At 39.6% G+C, this 25407-nt stretch overlaps 1 protein-coding gene across 2 annotated transcripts in view; it reads right to left on the reverse strand.

Annotated features, from left to right (window-relative positions):
* The window catches only part of phf2 (PHD finger protein 2), a 128940-nt gene extending 104785 nt beyond the window's left edge, over positions 1 to 24155 (reverse strand). The window contains exons 1-3 of one of the 2 annotated variants that reach the window (XM_086088000.1): positions 24049 to 24155; positions 11070 to 11155; positions 6464 to 6578 (exon numbers count right to left, since the gene is read on the reverse strand). In XM_086088000.1, the coding sequence (XP_085944126.1) occupies positions 6464 to 6578; positions 11070 to 11155; positions 24049 to 24146 (299 nt within the window). In that variant the 5' untranslated portion in view covers positions 24147 to 24155. The remainder of the gene's footprint in view (positions 1 to 6463; positions 6579 to 11069; positions 11156 to 24048) is intronic. The other variant, XM_086087999.1, reaches the window with a different exon arrangement.
* Positions 24156 to 25407: the final 1252 nt, after the last annotated feature.

The following is a 25407-nucleotide window of genomic DNA, read 5'->3' on the forward strand; positions in this document are numbered from 1 at the left end:
ACCCAGGACATGTCTCTCGGCTGGCCCGGGTACACCTTGGGATCCCGCCGGAGGAGCTAGTTGAAGTGGCTGGGGAGAGGAAAGTCTGGGCATCCCTCCTAAAGCTACTGTCCCCTGCGACCCGACCTCGGATAAGCGGTAGAAGATGGATGGATGGATGGACATATATGTATAATACAAAGCCAAGTTCAATGGTCTAACTTTCTTAACATTAAACGCCTTGTGAGCGCGTGTTGAAATGCATGAGCCATCACAGTGCGCATGTCCCAAGCTGCTCTCCATAGAAAGCCATGGGGCCACATTAACTAGGCCCATCGCTGAATTGAAATACAGGACTAATGTCACGTGAAGTCAAGACCCAATCAACACACGTTCAGTTCTATTTCGTCCCTCCCGACCGCCAGGTGGCGGTGCTGAAAACAGCACACTGACGTTTTGGCGGATGGCAGCATACAGCAGTAAGCTTGATTGGTTTTCATGAAGTGTGAGAGAGCGAGAGAGGTAAGTGCTGCAGAAACGGAGGAGGCAAAACACTGCAGGCTGTCTCTTTATGAAGGAAGCTTTTGGCTCAACTCAAGTGAAGGTGAGATTTTGCAAGAGTGGCCACCTTATAGCAGCACTGCTTGTTGTGGACAGCACGCTTTTCAGTAATTTCAGCAAAACGTTCCCATGTGTTGAATTTGAAGCAGCTAAGAAAATCTGGCCAATTGGAAGTAAAGTTAAACTAGAAAAAACTGAGCTGAATGAACAGCACTGGTGAGTAGCATTTTTATTTTGAACTATGGCTGCTCGATTATAGAAAAAATAATAATCCTAATTATTTTGGTAATAATTGAAATCACAATTATTCAAACGATTATTTTTTTTAAACAAAACAAGAAAATGTTTAAACATTTTAAAAATATTAAGACAAAATTATTTGAAACACTATAATTATGTAAGTTTCTTTTGGAGCAAGGAAGGTTTATTAATATAGTCATTTTAAAACAAAAAGGTGCAAATACACAAATTTAAACTACTCAAATGAGTATTAATCTTTTGTTTTGTATACAATTACGCCAATTTTGTCATTGTGGAGTGTAATAATTAAAATTGTAATTAGATTTCGATTTAATTGCACAGCCCTATTTTGAACCATTCGTAGGTTTTATTCATAGCCTTAATTTGTTAGGCTATGAATAAATGGTAGGCTACTTCATTTATATACCGCTTTTTCACTGGATTGTGATCTTGAATTGAATTAGAATTTATTGTGTAGGCTTTTGCTTGTGGATGTAAAGTGCCCACTTTTGTGCCCCACTCAACTTCTTATGCCAGAGACGCCACTTCTTCTTTTTATTTTCCTTTCGGCTTTTCCCTTCAAGGATCGCCACAGCGAATCAGTTGCCTCCATCTCACCCTGTCCTCTGCATCCTCTGCTCTCACACCAAATACCTTCATGTCCTCTTTAACTACACCCATTAACCTCCTCCTTGGTCTTCCTCTAAACCTCCTACCTGGCATTTGGAAACTCAGCATCCTTCTGCCAATATAATCACTATCTCTCCTCTGGACATGTCCAAACCATCTCAGTCTGGCCTCTCTGACTTTATCTCCAAAGCCTCTAACATGTGCTGTCCCTCTGATGTACTCATTCCTGATTCTATCCATCCTGCTCACTCCCAAAGAGAACCTCAGCATCTTCATCTCTGCCACCTCCAGCTCTGCCTCCTGTCTTTTCCTCAGTGGCACTGTCTCCAGACCAAACAACATTGCTGGTCTCACCAGTTTTATAAACCTTTTATTTCGTTTTAACTGAAACTCCTCTATCACACATCACACCTGACACTTTTCTCCACCCGTTCCAGCCTGCCTGCACACGCTTCTTCACTTCTTTTCCACACTCTCTATTGCTCTGGACTGTTGACCCTAAATACTTAAACTCCTCCACCTTCTTGGTCTCTTCTTCCTGTAACTTCCCTCTTCGACTTGGGTCCCTCCCATTCACACAGATACTCCGTCTTGCTATGGCTAACCTTCATTCCCCTCATTTCCAGGGCAAACCTCCACGCCTCTAGCTTCTCCTCCACCTGATCCCTGCTCTCACTGCAAATCACAATGTCTTCAGGAAACATCATAGTCCATGGTCAGTCTAGCTTCAACTACTCTTTCCCATAGCTTCATTGTGTGACTCTTTAGCTTTATTCCTCTGTAGTTGCCACAACTGCACGCCTCCCTTCTTAAAAATGGGCACCAGCGCACTTCTCCATTCTTCAGGCATCTTCTCATTATCTAATATCTTGTTGAAGAACCCAGTCAGAAATTCTATTGCTACCTCTCCTTGACACTTCCATACTTCCACAGGTATATAATTAGGACCGAGTGCCTTTCACTCTTTATCCTCTTCAATGCCCTTCTCACTTCGTCCTTACTAATCTTTGCTACTTCCTGGTCCACAACAGTCACCTCTTCTACTCTTCGCTCTCTCTCATTTTCCTCATTCATCAACTCTTCAAAGTACTCTCTCCATCTTCCCATCACACTACTGGCATCTGTCAACACACTTCCCACCCCTATCCTTTATTACCCTAAACTGCTACACGTCCTTCACATCTCTGTCTCTTTGCCTTGCAAACCTGTATAGATCAGTCTCTCCCTTCTTACTGTCCAACCTAGCATACAAGTCATCGTAAGCCCCTTGTTTGGCCTTTGCCACTTCTACTTCTACTCACCTTACGCTGCATTTTCCTGTACTCCTGTCTACTTTCTTCAGTCATCTCAGTGCCCCACTTCTTCTTAGCTAAACTCTTTCTCTGGATCCACTTTTGCACCTCCTCATTCCACCACCAAGTCTCCTTATCTCCTTTCCTTCCAGATGACACACCAAGGACTGTCCTACCTGTCTCCCTGATCACATTTGCTGTAGTTGTCCAGTCATTTGGAAGCACCTCCTGACCATCCAAAGCCTGTCTCAACTCCTTCCTAAAAGTCATACAACACTCTTCCTTTTTCAGCTTCCACCATTTCGTCATCTGCTCTGCCTTTGCCGTCTTTGTCTTCCTCACCACCAGAGTCATCCTACACACTACCATTCTATGCTGTCTGGCTACACTTTTACCTGCCACTACTTTGCAGTCGCTGATCTCTACACAAGATGTAGTCTACCTGTGTACTCTTGTAGGTCACACTATGTTCCTGCCTCTTCTGGAAGAAAGTATTCACGACAGCATTTTCCCTTCTTTTTGCAAAATCAAGCACCTTCTACGTTACTCTCCTGGATACCAAAACTCCTCATCATCTCTGTTTCCTGCACCAACATGTCCATTTAAGTCTGCACCAATGACAACTCTCTCACTTCTAGGGATGCTCTGCATCATTTTATCAAGGTCCAACCAAAAGTTCTCCTTCTCCTCCAGCTCATATCCTACCTGTGGCGCATACCCACTAACAACATTGATCATCACACCTTTGATTCCTAGCTTCAGGCTCATCACATCATCTGATACTCTTTTTACCTCCAGAACAGTCTTAACAAACTCCTCCTTCACGATAATTCCTACTCAATTTATCTTCCTATCTACACCATGATAGAACAACTTGAACCCTGCTCCTAAACTTCTAGCTTTGCTCCCTTTCCACTTGGTCTCCTGAACACACAGTATGTCCACCTTCCTCCTTTGCATCATGTCAAACAGATCTCTACCTTTTTCTGTCATAGTTCCAACATTCAAAGTCCCTACTCTCAGTCCTAGACTCTTGGTGTTCCTCTTCTCTTGCTTCCCACAAACACACCTTCCTCCTCTCCTTCTAGTCTCCTTCCATAGACGCCACTGATTATTATTATTATTATTATTGTTGTTATTGTTATTATTGTTGTCGTTATTGTTATTATTGTTGTCGTTATTGTTATTATTTTGAATGTGTATCAAAGTTTTTAGGGTTAGATCCAGCTTCACTTTGCTTTCAATGTGTCCAGTTACAAGGTAGAAGAAAAAACATCTTGTTGGATTCTGTGTTCATACGCTGTCAAACAGTTGGAAATGTTGCAATTAAATAAATGTTAAATTTAGATGTGTTCATTAAATTTCTTTCTAGGTTCAGCCTCAATCAAAATACTGTAATTACAAGAAACTATTAACTACAAGTAGCAGGATGCAAATTAATGTATGCACACCAAATATGTTCAGCGGTAACAAACATTATCATTCTGTACATACTGTGTAATATGGCTTTCATTCTTTTTTTACATTAGTCATTAGTGTGAGGAATTAATATATTTTATGGTATAACTATTCACTGTTCCTCTTAATCAGTTAAATTTAACATTTCATTACTTTTGTCAGTTAAGCCCATGTCTCACTCAGCAGCTCAGGCTTGCGAGGGTGCGCACACGTAGCGAGTTTGTTTTGATCAGGTTTCGTTCAAGACTGCAAAACGTTGGAAAGACGTTCAGCAGACCTTCCGAAAACCGTTTTTCTTGTCGCCATCAAATTTTGAACATGTTAAAAAAAATATTTGCCTGTGTAAAACGGTTTGCAAGCAAAACAAAAAAATGTCTTGAAAGAGACCCGACGAAATGCCATCACTCGCAATGCGCGCACCCTTGCAAGCCTTCGCTGCTCAGTTTGACACGGTCTTAACTGAGAAAAGTAATAAAATGTTAAATATAAAGAGGAACAGTAAAATAGTGATACCATAAAAGACATCTTCAGACGTATGAAGACATATTCAGAAGTGTGAAGACATATTCAGACATCTTAACTCTTTGACTGCCAGACGTTTTCAGAAAAGGGATGCTGTGAGTGCCAGCCGATTTGTGTTTGGACTATGGAAACACACATACTACCAAATGAAAGATTGAACTCTCATCTTTCATCAGAAAATAAAAGTTTGTTTCTACCTTATTCTGTTCTTCAGTAATCAACAATAGAAAATGGTTAGTTTCATCCAAATGCTCTTGTTTTGGACCAAAATACGGAGAAATCAAGCTTTTAGTGAAACGATATTATTTCATGCACTCTAGTGAATTTGACACCTTTTTTTTTCCATGAATGATGCCACAAACATCTAAACAGTGCTTTACTTATGTAAAACACTATCACCAACAATGAATAAGTGTTTTTTGATAGCAAAATACGTTTATTTACATTCAACAGTGTAACAATTTGACAACAATTTGGCAAACTATTTAAAAATGTGTGCAACTGTGGTACTATTTACAATTATGTGGATGTTTCAACTACAGTTTTTCTTTTTGTGTAACACTCCCCTGCGTGCAAGGAGACGCAGCAGGATTTGCACAACAGATTAGTTTCACTGCGATTGCCCCTTCGCGTGCACTTTCTTGCCGGCCGTTTTTTCCGGGGAATAGCAAGTGTATACTGCAGTGTGTGTTGCCATCAAGTCTACTATCAGGATCATGCTACGGTTACGTTACGGTGGTGTTACGTCTGGCTTCCTCATGTCCTTCAGTTCCTATACCGGGTGGTAGATGTTCTGATCCATCTTATCCACTCCATTCATGGTGGCATCGTAGTCCAGAACCAGTGTCTTCTCCGTGATCAGACTGTACCCGCTCCTCCGATGAATATGCATTGGACTCGGGGTACTCTCCATCGTCCGATTGAACGTCCGCCTGTGTTCGGTTGTGCTCCGCGTTTTCCGGCGTTAGCATCGCTAGCCGGTGAGGCTTTACTACGTGATCATAGAAGACATCTCAAAAATATGTCTTGAGAATTTATGGCTGAGTATGTTGGACTTGTTGGTGCTCACTGCTTTTGTTTTATGAAACTGCTAGAGCGAGTTACGCCACAATATGTGAATAGATTGTGCATGCTGCTTGGGCTTAACGTGTCTGTTTGCACTAATCGAGCTTTCGCAAAAGCCGGCATCATTTCGGAGGAGCCGCACGGGAACAAGACTGACTCTGACAAGAGGGAACCTGATGTGTTTGATGGAGAACTAGCCCAGCTGTTCATTTCAGATACAGAAAATGAGAACTTTGAGGGATTTGTGGATGAGGCTTGATCAAAAGTAACGTGAGGACATTGTTCAATCAAGTACAACCAAACTCAATGTTTACATTGTTAAATACTTCAATCAAGTACAACCAAACCCAGTTTTGGTCTGCTGCTTTTTTAAAAACATATGCTAGCATGCATGCTAGCGTATGTTTTAGAAAGCATGCTGCCATATATTTTGAGCTAGCATACAGTGTTTAACCTTGCCTGCGCCCAATAGTGCGATGTACCTCATGTGTGTGTTAAATACAGAAATAGCACCTGTTACTGAGACATCACCTTTTAATGATGGCGCCTTGTGGTTGTGAAAATATGGTAGTTATAAAGAGATGTCAAGGAACAATAATGTTAACTTTTCACAGGCCACATAAAATTAATTTGTGCCCCAGAGAGTGGTCTAACTACCTATCTCTAATATGCAAGAATTTACAGTTCGCATAATACACCATAAAGACTGTGCTTACCTTGGAAATGTTCTACTACGGAGCTCCTTTATGAAAACTTGGCTGCCATTTTGTACAGCTTGGATATCTGTGCTTTGCCAAGTGTCCTGTTTGTTCCAATGTTTTTTCCTTTTTACTTAAGACAAAAACAACAACAATCAAATCAATGACTATAAGGCCTTTTCCCTAAATAAAATGCTACTTGCAATGTTCATGTTAGAACTTTAATATGACATTCTCCTGACAGCAAATCCTCCATGAGGCTGAAAATACTGAACACTGTAATGTTATTAATTCATTTACACAGACTTAGCACTTTTCAGGGCACTCAAAGACACTTTAGAATTTGAAGGTTAAATAAAGGACTATGAAGTGGTTGAAAGCATATAAATTGGATTTAATGATTTTTATATTCTGTCCCAAAAAAAACAACATTGTTAATTGTGAGTGGTCCTGTCTGAAGCCAGACATGATTAATAAGAAAGTGTTCCTCTCAAAGAATCTGTAGAAGTTGCATTGTTGGATTTGAGTCGGGTGTGTGCTTGCATGCAGTTGTCTGTAGGGTAATAACAACTGCCCCAATGCATTTCATGTGCCCCCTTAAAAACTGAGGTCTGGGGACGAGTCTGGATGGCGCTATGTTATGGAGGGAATTTTAGGTGATGAGAAAAATGTTCATGTGAATATTTTGAGGGATGAATGGCACGGACGCTTGAGGAGAACAGAAATTTGATCATGGATCCGGATATGGATGAGTAAAAAACTGCAAAAATTAGTGTAGGCATGGGCTGGTCTCAGATTGTGCTGTTATTATACTGTAAACTTGGGCTTCTCATCCTATCATTAAGGGAGAGCCCAGACACCATGCGGAGGAAACTCATTTTGGCCGTGTGATGTTGTTCTTTCTGTCATGACGCACAGCTCATAACCGTAGGTGAGAGTAGTAGCGTAATTGTCCGGTAAGTACAGAGCTTTGCCTTTCGGCTCAGTTCCTTCTTTCCCACAACAGACCAATACAGAGTCCGCATGACTGCAAGGATGTGCCGATCCACCTGCTGATCTCCTGCTCCATTCTTCCCTCACTCACACCCCAAGATACTTTAACTCCTCAACCAAGGGTAGGACCTCATCTCCAACCCGAAGAGGGCTCTCCACCCTTTTCCGATCGAGGATCAGATATGGAGGTGCTGATTCTCATTGCAACTGCTTCATTGAGACTTGAAGATTGTGGCTTGCCGAAGCCAACAGAACGAAGTAATCTGCAAATAGCAGCAGGGTTTTTCCTGTGTGCAAAATTCAGAGGCAGCCACCTTCATCTAAATTGCTCGCCACCTCCAGCTTGAGCCACTGATATCACTCACAGCGCTCCAGCTTTGTTGATTGAGCTCGGTAGCAAAATGCAGTTGCAGTGTTGCGCCATTATGGAGGCGCTATATCATCAGCAGTTCACCGGAAAGACCTGAAGCAACAACCACGATTACAAAATGGGCATAATCGTACAAAAACGATTGTTAATACTAGGGCTGCAATGAGTCCTCATCATTTCTGCCTCGGATACCCGCTGAGATAGTCGTAGTCAAGCTAACGAATGCATGACAGTACACGGGGATAACGCTGAGAGAAATCCAATTTCAAAATAAACCTTACTTTACCAAGTAGTATATGCAGATCAATGCATTGTAGCGCTTTTATTTTGAAGTTGTTTCCGGAAGCGTGTCTTCAAGGTATAGGGGCTGACGACGTGCTCGTCTATTCAGAGTTTGTGAACAACGGCAATAGAAATGCCCCAAACAGTTGCGACAGATGTCAGTAAGACATAGTCTTGAAGTCATGTTCAAGCTCCAGTTAAGAGCGCTAAGACATAATTATGCTGACATTGTATTGTGTGGTGCCTGTTGCCAGCGTTTAGGCGACTGCTAGCTAACAGCGAGCTACCAGCACCAAGCAGCAAGCTAGCCGCGCTAGCTAGCAGCGGTAAAGTGCTCCAGCCGTCTGATTACTTTTCAAAGGCGTTAATACTACAGCTTGTAGACAGCTTGGGTAGGCTCCAGCGCGAGCGCGCCCGCGACCCTCGTGAGGATTATCGGTTCAGAAAATGACGCCTGACTAATTTGCCGTTCCTACTGATCACTTATTAACAAACCAGGCTTATTCAAATGTGCTATTTATTTAGCCGACAAAATCGCTATTGTGGGTCTGGCGTCACTTTAGTTCCATTGACCAAAATCTATGGGGAGAGAGTTTTCTAAAATATCACTGTTTCAGAGAAAAATAGTTTGCTGACAAGCACAGTTTTAAATATAAAAAAAAGTTGATTATCTATAAATAAAAAACAGTTGGTTGTTAATTATGTTAATTATAAAAATGTTTTTCGTCTGTACTTGTAATTTTTAACCAAGAAAGTATATAGGCCTATAGGTATATTTGTATTTCTATCCAAATACCCGATTATTCGCTAGAATTTTCAGTCCTATGTACCTTTTAATCACTTGATTTTTTAAAAATTGTTTAATAAACATCTAATTAATTTTATTTCCTATTTTTGTCATCTCTAACCCATCCAAAATCAATATTAGATAGACAGAATAGTCTTTAAAGTGGTCTCAGTCCGCTTCCAAATGCATTCGGTGTGGCTAAAAAAATTCATGTTGTCTACAAATCTATATCGTCCTGTGTTTTTTCTTTTTTAAGACAAAAAAGGTTGTGCTTTACCTTGACTAGTTTACTGCACGCAATCAATAACGCTGTTCCAAAATTAGAAACAGCGTCGCGGAACCTCTGTTAATGAGTGGCTCTTGACACTGGCAAAATATCTTGCATCTAATAACGCCACAATATGCAGAGCAGAAATGTTACAATGAATGTACATACATTTATCCCATATTTTGGCTTCTTTGTTTTGGAAAAAATTAAATCTGTGAAGAAAGCAGAAGGGAGTATGACTCATGCTTCATCTTTAAAAATAAGAACTGTGGCCTACCGCAAGATGACAACTGGAACATTTTGAGATTGAACTGTTGAAGCTTTGACTTTGAAACTTTTAGTGCTGAAAAATAACACGTCTACATTATTATCTGCACGATGATGTGTATCCGCAACGGCTTTGATGTTGCTGTGGTATGATTCCCTCCCCTTAGAACAGCAACATTTGTGTGACGAGTGAAAATCCTAATAAAAAGTGAGGATTTGGTGGAGTGGACTCAGAGCGCGATAAGAGCGCGATAAGAGACTGTAACTGAGTTTTCTTTCCGTTAATAATTAATATTAATTTAATAATTTAAATTTTAACCTGACAAGTAATGCACCACGTCGGAATTTCATGTTTTCCTCTATTTCCGGGTTTCATTATGCATTCAGCCTTCATAATTTTTTAGCACAGATTGTTACGCGGGTCGATGTGATTACATGCAAAAAGCACAGTGTGAAGATGAACCGCACCAAACGAAGAAAAAACTAATTCCGCTTTTGGTCTGGACCAAACAAGCGGACTAAAGGACTTTTCTGGTCTCAATACACTCTTAATTTACTTAATCCTTTTCTGTATCATTATTCAAATATAAAGCTTCTGCTTAATCTTTAACTCTAGATCCTAAACCAAACGTTTTTAATCTTTAAATCAAATTTTGCCAATCTTCAAAAAACCACTTAGCTCTTTTAACGAATGAATAGCTACACCCCCACCATCGGTAATTGTTATTCCTGATCCTATAGAGTTACTTTGGCTCAATTAGAAAATAATACTAGCCCGAGCGAACTTAACAAAGACAGCTAGACTTTATAGGTCTTTACAAGTGCAAGTGATCATTTAGAGAAGGAGTCGCTGTAAAAAGAGTGTGGTCAGATTTTACTCTCATTTCTAAAAGGTTACTCGATAAGGGTGTTAACTGACTTAAAACGGGCGGTGAGAACCTAAACAAATCCATCTCAACACCGCTTTAATAGCTCTCGTCTCCCTGTGTGACCGTGTTGCTGCGGACAGGGCTAAAGGGGAGTTTAAACCCATTGAACGGCGAGTCGGTAACGTAGATCTGACACCAACTCACACACTTCTTCGCGAAAATCAGCCAATCAATCGGAGCACCCCTATTTCAGTTGGAATAATTTCAGTTGGAATGGAAAAACAAGGCTCCACGTAAACCATGTAATTTAGACCACATTGTCCTGCTTTTGAAATCAACAGCTTAAGTTAGCTTAATAATATTTACCACAACTGATTTTCAATAGTAATTTTTCTCAACAACTAAAAAGTGTTAATTTGTAAAATTCTCCTATTTCCTAATTACTGTACTAATTCGGATTGCAATTATGACATTCCAATATTTGTGTATAACTTCAACGAACCATAAGTCGTTGCACACAAGCATCAAAGTAGCCCTATAGTTGTTGTTTTTTTCTTCACCAAAGCTGGACACACAAACACTCGTAGCTAACAATCATTTCAAGAATTTTTTCTCATAACAAAACAATTAACACCCAAGGACGGTAAGATAAAATATTACTTTTAAAAACTGTATACAGTACTTCAAACCAATAACCAGCCCATGCCTACTAAATAGCAGTTCAAATATTCTCAAAAGCAATATATTATTTATTATTTATTTTTTATTTTTTTAAATATTGTACATACATGTGGACTTGCCGTGGGTCTTCTCGCAGTTTGGACAATGATATATGTCAATATCTGGGGCATCTTCTTCATCCACACCAACACAACTGAAAACAATACAACAAATTATTTAACTTTAGAAGTACATTATATGGTAAAGTTTTTCCTTGCCCAGCTGGGCTTTTGAATCATCGGATGTCACCAATCATTATCACACTGATGCTATGATGCTCTATAAGACTCGTTTGTAAGTTAGGGCTATTTAAAAAAAAATAATAATAAAATAAAATAAAAACAACGACGATTTAAGGTTTTAACTTCTGTTTAGTTAAGGTTGGTAACAAACAGAAACACGTGGGAAATAATCCCTCATACACAATATCTGCAATTATGTGTGCATGTATGTATTATCTGTGCATGAACATAGCTTGGAAACAAAATGGCAAAAACAATATTTTATAATAATATTATAATTTTAATTAATTATAATAAATGCAATGATAGTAAAAATTGTCGTGGGGATATATATATATATTAAGGGTGTTAGAAAAAATCGATTCGGCAATATATCGCGATATTACATCGCGCAATTGTCCAATCGATTCGATATGCGGCCGAATCGATTTTTAAACATCAATTTTTTAAGGGAATATTCAACAAAACGTCTTACTTAGGGTTAGGATTCACACATTATGCATGGAAGAATGTTATATTAATGGAACATTAAGCCTTAACATTTTATTTCAGTGCTGTTCAAACATGAAACAGACTGCAACCTGTTTGTTAAATGCAGTGGCTCAGTTATAAGCCTGAATTTTCAGATAAATAAATACATTTTCATACAAATCTTACAGTGTTCATGTACAAGTTTACTGATTAGTATTTTCTAAATTTGAGTTTAAAAAATCGATTTATATTATATTTATCATATACTGAGTTCTTTTTTTTTATTTACAGTCATTTTTTTCCATCAAAAGTGTTTTTGTTTTGTTTTACTTACACAACACAGTATAGTGTTGTATAAGTTTTTGTTTATTCTAAAAAAAAAAAAAATGTTTTTTTTTTTTTTTATTATATATGTGGCGGCACAGTGACTGACTGGTGAGCACGTCCGCCTCCCAGTCCAGAGGACGTGAGATCGAGTCCAGGCTTCGGCCTTCATGGGTGGAGTTTGCATGTTCTCCTCGTGCTTGGGTGGGTTTTCTCCGGGTGCTCCGGTTTCCTCCCACATTCCAAAGACATGCATGGCAGGTTAATTGAACACTCTAAATTGTCCATAGGTGTGATTGTGAGTGTGAATGGTTGTTCGTCTCTGTGTGTCTACTGCCCGAAGCCAGCTAGGATAGGCTGCAGTGTCCCCCCGCGACCCTTATGAGGACAAGCGGTTAAGAAAATGGATGGATGGATATTATATATGTTTTAAGGCACCTCACCACACACTTTATACATGCACTTTTCTTGATATGCGTTATACATTTTCTCACATACTGTATCTCTTATTTAAACATAGTAGGCCTATACACTCTCAGTGTCCAAACCTTTGTAGATTTTAAAATAATAATAACAATAAAATAGAATTAAACTAATATCCAAAACATTTATTGAGAAAGCAAAAATATAACGGCGATCGATCCATTTGTATGTTTTCCTAAAAAAAATTGTAATTTAAAAAAACACAACAACAACAAAACAGCTGTTAGAAATGACACACTAATTTTAATGATGATGATACGAGGCTGAGAAATCCAATTTGACCGTGAGGCTCGGAGCACATTGCTGCCTGGTGGCCGCCGCTTGCCCGCGTGGGTCTATTCGTCTGGCGGTCTCGGCACGACAAGCTGGTCGGCAGTCGATCCGCAGCTTGTATACGCAGCTGGTGTAATATGAACAAGCTGGAAATGGAAAGAAATCGGTGGAGCGGATCCGCAATGCACACGCATGCGGAGTAATCTAGGGGTGAGCCATGGGGCAGTGGCGGACGCACGAGCGTTCCAGGGCATGAAATTGAGAAACTGTCGGGCCTCTGTCTCCAGGTCGCGAAGGTGGCGGGCAAGTTTGGAACGCGACGGGCCATACACCGTTGGAAAGGTTGGAAAGGACGATGCCCGTATGTCCCCGGTAGGATGTAGGGCTGGGGAGACACGGCCGGCCAAAGACCTCCAGGACACCGAGGATTTTCAAAAAGTTACCCAGCTGGCGGAGGTTCCCATCCCGGGTCAAAATCTGTGGTTTGTCAGCCCTTTAGCTCTTGATTTTATTTATGAAGATACGAGACAGTACCCGTAAACCCATTTTGACCGGGATCGCATCGCCGCTGACCCCCGAAACTCCACTCGAGCTCTCATGGCCGGCGAGCCCGCGCAAACCGTGGAGCGGGTAGTGGACGCATAACGCACTTTGCCGTCAACGGGCACGACTGCATGGTTCGGGGCGGGCAATCTTAATTTTAATGATGAAGATATAAGACAGGACACGTAAACCCATTTTTGACCGCAAGAGCGCATCGCCGCAGTGCCCCCGAAACTCCACTCGAGCGTTGTGGCCGGCGCGGGTCTGCGTGAACTATGGGGCGGGTGGCAAGCGGCGCGCTGAGCGGGTATCGGCCCAGATATTGGGGGGGCTATGGATCTATTATCTGCCTCACCGCCGTTGGGGGACCTTCGCGAGAGAGAGCGGGGGCTGGTTGGTCTCACCGCCGGCCAAGCGGGGACCTCCGCGAGAGCGAGCGGGGGGTGGTTGGTCTCACCGCTGGCCAAGCGGGGACCGCCGCTCTTTCTCTCGGGAAAGAATAATGTAATTAATGATGCCTGTTATAATGGCATTTTGTACAAAAAGGTGACATTTGGTGATCACCTATTTTCTTAAAGTATGAAGAGCAAAAAAGCATGTAACCTATGAATATTTATTTACATGCAGACATGAAAGACAGTGTGTAGACAGAAGCAAGTGGCGCCCCATGCAAAAAGAAGGAGGAGGGGGGGGGGTGCTTAAATCAGGCTTGACTGTCACTAACTACACTACTAAATAAACTAAATGGCAAAAAGAAAACGGAAACGTAACATTAGATATTTGCACATTTGGATTATTTTGTAGCTTTGTGACCTTTAAAAGTTCAAATGTCCGATCTTTTACATCTGACGCAGGATCAGCTGAATATCACGTGATTGTGACATCCCTAATAAAAACATTTGCAAACTTAAGTGTTATTAGTAAATGTGTGCTTATCAGTGTTAAACATTTTAGCAAAAAAATTTAAAAAGTCAGTATGTGTGTGGAGTAGTCGCTAGCGCGCTAATGCTAATTGCAATTTTGAACAGTTTAGCATAGACTAATTTTGTTGGTTTTGTATAATAATCCATATGTGTACACAAGACAAAGGAACAACTAGAATTTATTGCCACTAAATTCACGTTCAAACTGGGTTAGGGTTAGAGGGTTAGGGTTAGTGGACGAAAGAAGAAGAAAAAAAAATACTTTTTTAATTGATTAATTTATGGAAAAATCAATCGGAAAATTTAATTTAAAAAAAGTCGTTAGTGACAGCACTAATACTATACATCGGCCAGTTGACTCTTGACTTGCCCTGCGTCGAGTCCACAGTGTTGAGTATCACTATGTCATGTTGCTTGTCCACTCTTCGATGACATGATTGAACCTTCTTTCATATTGTTGACTGGGAGTCTGCAGCATTCTTCTTAAGCATTTTAATTGTTATCATGCATTTTTTTTTGAAGTATCGACCTTGTTTTGAAAATGTACCGAGAAAAAAGTACAGATACTCATGTTAACATGTAACGGATAAAAGTAAAAAGTGGTCTTAAAAATAAATACTCAGGAAAGTACAAAGTACTGAAAAAATACTCAAGTACAGTTACTAAGTATTTGCACTTTGTTACTTCCCATCACCGTCTCTGCAGCAGAAAAGTAGCTGGCACACGACATCAAAATGGCAAGTCAGAGAAATATAAACAATGATAATCACTGATTTAATGATGAATGAACCGACAAATGTGACCCGCTCCAGCAAAAGGGTCCGCATGTCGGCAACATTAGTTTTGAGATAAAAATAAAAATAAAAATGTATAGTTTAGACAAAAATGTCAATTTTGAGATTTCTCCAGAAATAGCCTCCTTGAGCTCTCTATGTTTATTTCCCAGCAGCATAAAATATTAAAATTGTAATAGAACTGCATGAAAAAAAGCAATTATTAGAACGTGCATGAGATGCCGTGAGATCGTGAGATGCTGTGACTATCGCGAGACCTACAGTGAGACCGGGAATAACCAACATGGCGGCGCCCTGCTGCTAAGATAGAACTAGCTCTATTATGCTAAACCAAATCCGAATTTAACCACCATATAACTTGGCTTTTCTCTTCTCTCTTTCATCCGGCAGATTTGGAATACCACACAGCGTGGAGGACCTCGAATGTTTCATCGACGGATACTTTTACAGCTGCGCAATGGAGGATCCCTCCTTTGAGAAACCTTCCAAGAAGAGATAAAATGACTCAGCGACGGACACGGATGATCTAGCTACTATGGACGTTTCGGTCAGTATGCTGGACTCCATAAATAAAAACTAATGTCCTCTGCCTCATCCGCGAGGATGTTAAGGAATTAAAGGTGAGTTTAGAATTCGTCGGCCAACAGGTAAGTGACCTCCAACGAGATAATGCCGAGTTAGGCTCTTCACTCGCGGCTGTTTCAACCGAGTAGGAATCGATTAATAGGTGAATAAAACGCTAAAAGAAACGGTTTTGGATATCCAATCCCGTAGCATGCGGGAGAATTTAATATTCTCAGGCATATCCGAGAATACCTCTGACAATCCAGAGGCAGAGATTTAAAAAAATCTGACGACAGTTAAAAATTCCTCAGGAGACGGTAAATAATATCTCTTTTCACCGTGTACATCAGCTTGGAGCCCGTAGGGGCAGCAAACCCCATCCTATTATCGCTAAGTTTAAGCATTTTAAACAGAAAGAATTTGTTAAAAGTAAAGGACGGGAGCTTAAAGGAACCTCTTTCGGGATGAATGACCAATTCCCGAGAAAGATTAATGAGCGGAGAAAGGTACGGTTTCCTATAATGAGACAAAATAGGCAGGAGGGTAAACGGACTACGATAGTCGTTGATAAACTATACATAGATGGCCAACTATTCCGGAACCCCAACTCCACTCCCTGGCTGTTCTAATTTGCATTGGTGTAAATGAACTTTGTTTGATTATTAGATGTATACATATACTGTATATGTGGTTATAAAACCTAAAATATGAATACTCATTATGTATAGGCTACATTACAACTGTAATATTAATACAAAACTATATCTAAAATATATTTAAACAAAAAATCTCGCTTAGGTTACCAGTTACTGGTGTATTGTTACATGTTTAATCCCCCGCTAATTTCCTTCACTTCCACCTCCCGCCCCATTTTTTCATTGTTATATTCACTTACACGTTATTTCACACAAATTACATAAACCACCTAACCACTTTGATTACATCCTATAACATGCTAATATTAACAAGTAGCCTATACAGATATATACACAGGACTGAGTTTATATTGTTTGTATGCATAAATTAGTTCTGGTGTCCTGGAATGTTTGTGGCGCTCGCTCACAGGCAAAAAGAATTTAAAAAAATTTAGACCATCTCTTAAAATTAAAAGCAGATGTTTGTCTCCTATAAGAAACACACCTACAAACATCTGAAGAAAATGTACTTATTGATAAGAATTTTAGTCAAGTGTACTCTGCCCCTTATAACAGTAGACAAAGAGGAGTCTGTATACTCATAAATAAGAATTTATTCTTTACTCTAAATAATACAGTAACAGACCCAGAGGGCCGATACATTATTCAGGTGACTATATTTAATAAAATATATACATTTGGTAATTGATATGCCCCTAATAATAATGATCCGGCCTTTTTCCATGATTTTTTTCTCTCAGCTGTTTGATTTAGCAGCGAACTCTACTATTATTATTGGAGGAGACTTTAACACAGTCTTAAATCCATTAATAGATCGTTCTAATAATACAACATGTATAGGGCAATTACAATCTACTAAAGTAATAGGGGAATATATGGATGATTTTGGACTCGTCGACAGCTAAGAAGGAATTTACCTTCCTTCCTGCTATGCACTGGTCTTTTTCAAGAATTGATTTTATTCTTACAAATTATTCGCTGATAAAATTGGTACAAAAATACATCCTATTATTATTAGCGACCATGCACCAGTCTCCCTTACCCTACAAGTTGATTATACCTTTAAACCACCCCGACATGGCGTTTTAACATCTCATTGCTAAATGACGCAGAGTTTGAAAACATTATAAGAAGAGAGTGGGCAGACTTTTGGGAAATAAATGACTCTCCAGACTTATCTCCATCTCTTCTCTGGGAAGCTGGGAAAGCAGTAATTAGAGGTAAAATTATATCATATTCATCTTATAAAAAGAAACAGGATCAAAAATTAGAAAAAGACTTGGAAGATAAAATTAAACAACTGACGGATGAGTACGCAATAAACCCAAATAACCATATATGGACTGACTTACAAAATACAAAAATACAGTTAGACGATATGTTATCTAAAAAGACAGAGTTTATAATACAACAATTGAGATACAACAACTTTGAATATAATAACAAATCAGGTAAATCTCTTATAATGGCTATTAAAGGGACAACTGGTGAATGCACACAATCACCAGAAGAAATGAATCACATTTATTATAACTATTATCGCAACCTATACTCAGAAACAAGCCTAACCCTGAGCATATTGAGGCATTCCTCAGTAGCTTAAATGTACCTCAGTTAACTACTGAATATAAAGATATGTTAGATGCGCCACTTATAAACAAGCTCTACAGTGCTCTAGATGGTATGTCTAATGGCAGAGCACCTGGCCCGGATAGTTATCCGGCTATATTTTTTAAGCACTTTTGGTTAGTGCTTGCGCCATTATTCTTAAGAGTAGTAACAGAAATTAAAACTAATGGTTACATACGTCCACATATGAATACAGCAGCAATTAAACTTTTATTAAAGCCAGAAAAAGACCCCACCCTTCCATCAAGTTACCGTCCGATTTCACTAATTAACACTGATATTAAAATTATCGCTAAGGCTTTCGCATCTAGACTAGAAACAGTAATCTCGACAATCATTCATAGTGACCAAACAGGCTTTATTAAAGGTCGTCACTCTACTAATAATATTAGGAGGCTCTTTAACCTTATTAGCATGTCAGAGCGGCATGATAAAAAGGCAGTTATTATATCGTTGGATGCAGAAAAAGCCTTTGACAAAGTTAACTGGTCCTTCCTCTTTGCTGTTTTAAATAAATTTGGCTTTGGGAAGTCATTTATTCACTGGATATCAGTATTATATAATTATCCTAAAGCTACAGTTACTAATAATGGAATTATATCTGAGTTTTACGCTACAGAGAGGCACAAGACAGGGATGCCCACTGTCCCCTTTATTATTTGCAATATTTAGTGAGCCGCTTGCATTAGCTATACGCCAGGGACGAAGGATTCAAGGAATTCACTCTGGGATAACAGAACACAAAATTCATCTATATGCCGATAATAATTTACTTTATTTAGTAAAGCCTGCTATTTCGTTAGGGGAATATTTAACTTAATAACTAAATTCTCACATTTATCAGATAATTCTATTAACTGGATAAAATCAACTCTACTACCTATTACATAAAATCCATGGAACCCTGCAAGCCAGGACCCACACTACTCATTTCCTATAGGTAATTTAAAATACTTAGGCATAAAAATCTCACCTAAATTAACTGATTTAATTCATTAAAACTTCTGGATAGCATTTATAGTGACTTGGAACGCTGGAATAATCTTCCAATTTCTCTAATAGGACGAATAGCCACCAATAAAATGAAAGTTTTACCCAAAATAAAATGTTTTTTCTCAATGATTCCATTTAAACCTACGTCTAACTGGTTCCAGTTGTCTATCTACTCTTCAGAAAATTAATTAAATTAATAACCTCAGACTTTTAGATTTACTCTTTATTACAACATCGTTTAAGCAGCACAATTGTTTTAAAAACCCAATGATTTCCGCCACCCTGATCGCCTAGCGGAAGGCACGAGAAATTACAAAAGCCCAATTGGAGCCCTGCGAGCTTTCTCCCATATGGCATAACCCCGACTTTCAACTTAACAACCAATCGTTTTATTTAGGTGTGGGAGCAGAAAGGAATTACACATCTCCACCGTCTTTTCCCAGATAATATGTTTATATCATATACATCTTTGCTTTAAAAATAAAAATAAAATTTTTTTTTACATTATCTGCAAGATAAACGTATGATAAAGAAACAAATTCCAACACTTCGGGGTACTCTCCAACCGCCTGTTTTAGCTTAAGATATTACAAAGCTTTCTCCGACAACAAAAACCTCTCAAAAATAATAATAACTTTCGTACACTGATAAAATGTATTTACCCATCCCGAAATGGGAGACAGACTTGTCTATAACTCCGGAATCTGACTTTTGGATTCAAGTTTGTGAAAACGTATTTAAAATGACAAAACACACAAATTTACAACTTATCCAATATAAAATTATTCATAGAACATACATTACTCAATAAATGATGAAGAAAATGGGACTGTCGGACTCCGACATTTGTCTCCAGTGTTTACAAAACACTACAGACACATATTTTCATGCTTTATGAATATGCTTATGCTTATGGACTTAGAAAAACTTTCCGCTATCTTGGACTGTAGGATACCTTTATCTCCAAACTTGTATTTGCTCGGTGACCTAACAACAACTGACTTACCACATAAACCATTTCAATCTGCACTTGTCGCCCTTACTATCGCTAAAAAAACAATTATTGTTAACTGGAAAAATAAACAAACTCTGAATATCGACTAATGGTCTAACCTCCTCATAAATCACATTTTACTGGAAAAAATATCTGCCTCGAATAAAAACCAAATATCAATATTTATGGTCTACGTATACAGAATCTTTTAATCTAAATCCATCCATCCATTTTCTTAACCGCTTGTCCTCACAAGGGTCGCGGGGGGCGCTGGAGCCTATCTTTTAATCTAAATCTGGTTACTTTATTCTGCCTTTTAGCGAGAGCCACCACATTGCGATAACTTATATTGCTGATTCAGTATTTGGCCATTTGTAACTAATGGTTGTGTTTTTATAGTCAGGAACCCAGTTGCTGCCAGCAGGATCGAGCAGACTACATCAAATGACACCTTACAGTCACCAACTCTTCGAGATTCACTTCCAATGGGCACTAAGGGTTAATATTCGGAATCACTGCATGCCAGTCGGTGAACTTTTAGGTGCTGTCCCCCCTGGCTGAGCGTGGGCGGCTCTGCCCCTCTGTTGGCTGCTGGGTGGCGGCTGCGTCTTGGCCATTCCCTGGGTGTCTTGGGGGTGCTGCGTTGCGGTGCTCTCCCTGGTGTTCGGGGCGGAGCCGCCCCGGCGCGGTCCGCCGCTCCGTGCCCGGCAACGCAGTTCGGGGCGGGTGGGCCTCCGGGGTGCTCTGTGGTTCCCTCTCCCCTCCCCCTTCCTCCCTCTTGCCGCCTCTCCCTCCTCACCTCTCCCCGCCCGTCCTCCGCCTCTCTGTCCCTTCTCTCTCGTCACCCTTCCTCCTCCTTCGCCCTCTCTCTGCTGCCCTGCCGCCGCCCCTTGCCCTTCTTGTCGTCTCCTCCCCCTGTCCCGTCCCCCTCCCCTGTCCGCCTTCCACCCCCTCCCCTGGGCGCCGGGGGCTCCATCCATGGCCTGGGTCTCGGGGCTCCGGGGGCCGAGCGGGTGGGTGCACCTTGGCGCTGCCGTGGCCTGGGTGGCTCTGGGGGTTGTGCTTGCTCTGGTCTTTGGTGGAGGTTTTCAGGCATGCCAGATCTACCACACCAGCATCTATCGAAATTCGAACACACTTTGCTTCTTCCTCTGGTTGTTGAATCGGTGGAGGCTGATGTCTGTGGATCTCACTCCGCTTCATCTATCCTTCCTTTCCTTTCCTCAGTCTTTCCTTTGGTCTCTTGAGGTCTCCCTAATTTGTTGGAATTTAGATGTTTCTGGGGTTTGTGAAAGATTCTGGTTGGTAACCCGGTGGGTAGTCTGTTCGGTGCTGGATTTCACTTCCCTTTCTTTTCTTTGATCCTTTCTCGGGTCTCTTGACAACCTCACGACTCTAGCTGGATTCTGAAGTATTCGGTTTCGGTGAACGGTATGGGATTTTCAATAGGTTTTAGGTGAATTGATGAGTACACACTCACGCGCACGCACACATGCACACGCACGCCCGCACATGCACATACTCACGCACATACAAAAAAAAAGAAAAAGAGAAAAAAAAGTGAGAGAGCAATGATGATGACATGTCGAATTGGTAAGATTACCGAATGAACAATACTGAGCTCTCTAAGAAAAAAAGAAAAAAGAAAAATAAATAAATAAAAAAAGAACGTGCATCTTTAGCCAACATGCTTTTAGCCGACTTAAGATATAGCATGTGCGTCTAGGAAACCTACCTCAAAATAAATATATGAACACGGCAACCAAAAAAAGTCAAAATACACCATAATGTGACCATTCAGCACGAAAGTGAACAGAATTACATATATATATATATATATATATATATATATATATATATATATATATATATATATATATATATATATATGTATATATACATATATATATATATATATATATATATATATATATATATATATATGTATATATACATATACATATATATATATATATACATATATATGTATATATACATATATATATATATATATATATATATATATATATATATATATATATAAAGAGATTCAAAAAATAAATATAAAAGTTAATGTCAAAATAAATATATCAATAGAATTAATTATCGATCAATAAATAAAAATGCTCTGCTTTCACATTAATTTATTCATTCTGTATTCAAAAGAGGGGGCGGTCCTAAGCGTGTCTTGGGTTGGGCTCCGCTGTTGCAAACTGCCTAGAGTGAGCGGGTCGGCGAACAAGGAAGTCTGCCGGCTTGCATGGAGAGCTCCAGCAATGAACGACTATCTTGTCACCACAACTTGTGACTTAAGTCGTGGTGACAGTGGACAAGATAGTCGTCCATTGCTGGAGCTCTCCGTGCAAGCCAGCGAGACTTCCTTGTTCGCCGACCCACTCACTCTAGACAGTTTGCAACCCAAGCTTAGGCCCGCCCCCTCATTTCAATAACATTTCGTCCTGACAGAGCGTCTGCAGCACAAAATAAATAAATGTGAGAACAGAGCGTTTTTATTTATTGATTGATAATTAATTATATTTATGTATTTATTTTGACATTTATTGTTATATTTGTATTTATTTTTTGAATCTCGTTTTTTATTTTCTTACTTATATTTATTATATTTACTTTTATTTAATTTTTTTGTATTAAATTTTTGAATTATATTTATATCCATTTTTATTTTCACTTTCATTCATTTATTTATATTTTTAGTCATTTACTTATTTTAAATTTTGGCAGTTTTGGTCCTCCATATTAAGTGACACAGTAATAACACAGTATCAACACAGTGTGTCATTGTGTCAACACGCTTCATGACGCCTCATCGACCCATCACTAACCCGAATATTGCCTATATAGTCACAGTTCTTGTGCTTTGGATTTGAATTGCGGGTGCTCAGGCTCCCTCCAACATTCCAAAACCATGCATATTAAACAGCCATAAGAAAGAAAAGACCAGACAAATATATAAAAAATATATATCATATAGATTTTTCATTTGGTTGAATTTAATATTTGGTATTGAAGTAATCCAAAACTAATTAAAAGTACAATATTCAAGTTACATTACTTTAATATTATGGTATTTGGAGTACGTTACTAATTACATTTTAATTACATATGACATGTTTTAACATTTAACTAGTAACTGTATCGGAATACATTTTTAAAGTAACCCTCCCAAACTCTGTTTGTAGTGGTGTTTCCAAAACCAGGGGTATGCATTTTAATTTAATAAACAGTTGTGCTACGTTTTGCTTTTGGAGAATCATCAACACGTAAGGGGGTACTCATGGTATGACAAAAAGGTTTGGGGATACATTATTTAAAGAAAAAAAAAAAGGTTGGGAACCCGTCCTGTTGTAGTGAGCAATTTCACAAAATGAAACACAGTGAACTAAGTGTACTTGATAGCTTGAAAAGCATTATACGTGCCAAAAACAAAGCCAAGTACAAGCGGAAAGCTAGTAGCGAGATTGGAGGGAATGGTTACATTGCGAAAACAAGTTTTTGGCGGAGATACGTCGATAAACTCAATGTTGTCGTGTACTCACAGATGCGTAAACAGCAGCGAGCTCACTACATACAACCTATCTTTCAGAATACGTTCACATTTCAACCGCTTAAGCGAAACCCGAGGTGGGCCATTGTCAGCGCCACATATTGCAGTCTCACAGGAAGGCTGCTCGATGCTCGGCGAGTACTATGGTCATGATCGTTTTCTTATATATCACTGAGTGAACGACTCAAATCATGGAGCAATATGTCGCAAACGTTATACAAAACATACAGAACAGGCGACATTGCATACATACAAATAAAAAGCGAGTACTGTATGTCGAGCGAGGCTCTCCCATTCCCGTCCTCTCTCATCGGAGCGAAGCGGGCATGTCTAATTTAGCACTTAAACTCATGTAAATGGCGAAGCCCACGCATAAATAACATAATTAAGACATAGAAATGTTTTGAATGCTGTAATATGTTTTGAGTAATTGACGAAATATTCACAACCCCAGTAAGCTATAACTCCGCCTTCTTCTCCGAGAAGCCTCTCTTCAAAGCTGTCAAGCACTGTGAGGACTCGCTGTTTTTTGGTTAGCCTCCCTCAAATGCAAACAACCGCCTAATTGCATCACATTGAACAAAGTGTTTTACCTGCCGTGAAACCAGTCCTTGCAAGCATCGCACTCAATCATAAATTGGGTCACGTCGTAAGGTAATCTGCAGATGCAATAGACGGGTACAGTCGCCATGTTCGATTCACAACTTGCGCATGCGCGCGTGCTTGTGTGTGCGTGTGTGTGTGTGGGGGGGGGGGGGGGGGGGAGCGCGCCCGGGGCGGTAGGATGGGGGTTGGGGTCTAGGTATAGGGTCCTGTGATCGGGTCCAAAAATGAAAATTTACAAATTTATATATTGTAATTCTCCTCTTAATCCCCTATTAAATGATAAAATATGGAAGCAAGTGGCACCCTAGGTGGTATTTTATTTGGCATACCTCCATGGCAATTTACACAAGATGACTATAAGATAACATTACACAATTTCAAATATAAAATAGAAAATTTTCTTAATTTCATTACTGGTTTTCATTACTGTCAACAAATCATGCGAATGACTTGCTGTTGCAACACCTAATTTTATTGGACAAACCCAACAAAATCAACAAATTGACCTCTTTTCCTCCGATTTTTCTTCCCTCCTCTTTTTTATCCCCTTTGCTCTCGATAGTTTTGGTCATTTTGACATGTTCACAAAGTCCTGTGGGTCAGGGCGCTACACTAACTTTTGCTTGCTCTGGCGGTACCAACTTTTTCCGTTGGTTACACTGCACAGGATTTGATCAGTGACCCTTTTTAGGGGAGGTACAGCATGACCATATTTGCTGATGTATATAGTTATCTTAATTTGCATACAGTAGTTTCATATGGCTAAAATATTGACAGTGACTCAGGATATATTTGCAAAATATTTTACTGTAACAAGAACTGTCTGCATCAAGCAGCAGCTGGCAAAACAGCTCAATTATTTTATGCAACTTTAAAAGACGACATTGAGGGGGAAAAAAGGATTTGCTTTTTTGTGAACATTAATTTGTTCAACACAGAGGATCCAGCTCTTATTGTGAGGCCTCCAAATTGTCTTCACTTTCGGAAAAGCAAAGCTTTGCAGCCTGCCTAGCATCATAATCACTCAGTGTTTACCATGGACATGCAGAGAGGGCGGCTATGGGTGCCCGGCCACATGCCCTTTTGGCACTGATCCCCAAAGTGCCCCTTTGTCCATTTTTTGGGGGGTATGTGTGAAAGTCATTTTGTTGCCTTTCAAAACAAAAATTCAACAACGTAATTTACATAAATTATTATTACGATATATTTTGTCACAAGGTCTTCAAAGATGACGTCATACTATGAGACGCGCCCTCATTCGAAGTCAGGTCTTTTTTTTTTGTCTCACTGTGACGGGCCACTTTTGCACGTGGCAATTGCAGTTCCACACCACTGTCAATTCAAGC

This window comes from Leptonotus elevatus, chromosome 10 (assembly GCF_054856555.1).
Source record: "Leptonotus elevatus isolate MCC_2025b chromosome 10, RoL_Lele_1.0, whole genome shotgun sequence".
NCBI lineage: Eukaryota > Metazoa > Chordata > Actinopteri > Syngnathiformes > Syngnathidae > Leptonotus > Leptonotus elevatus.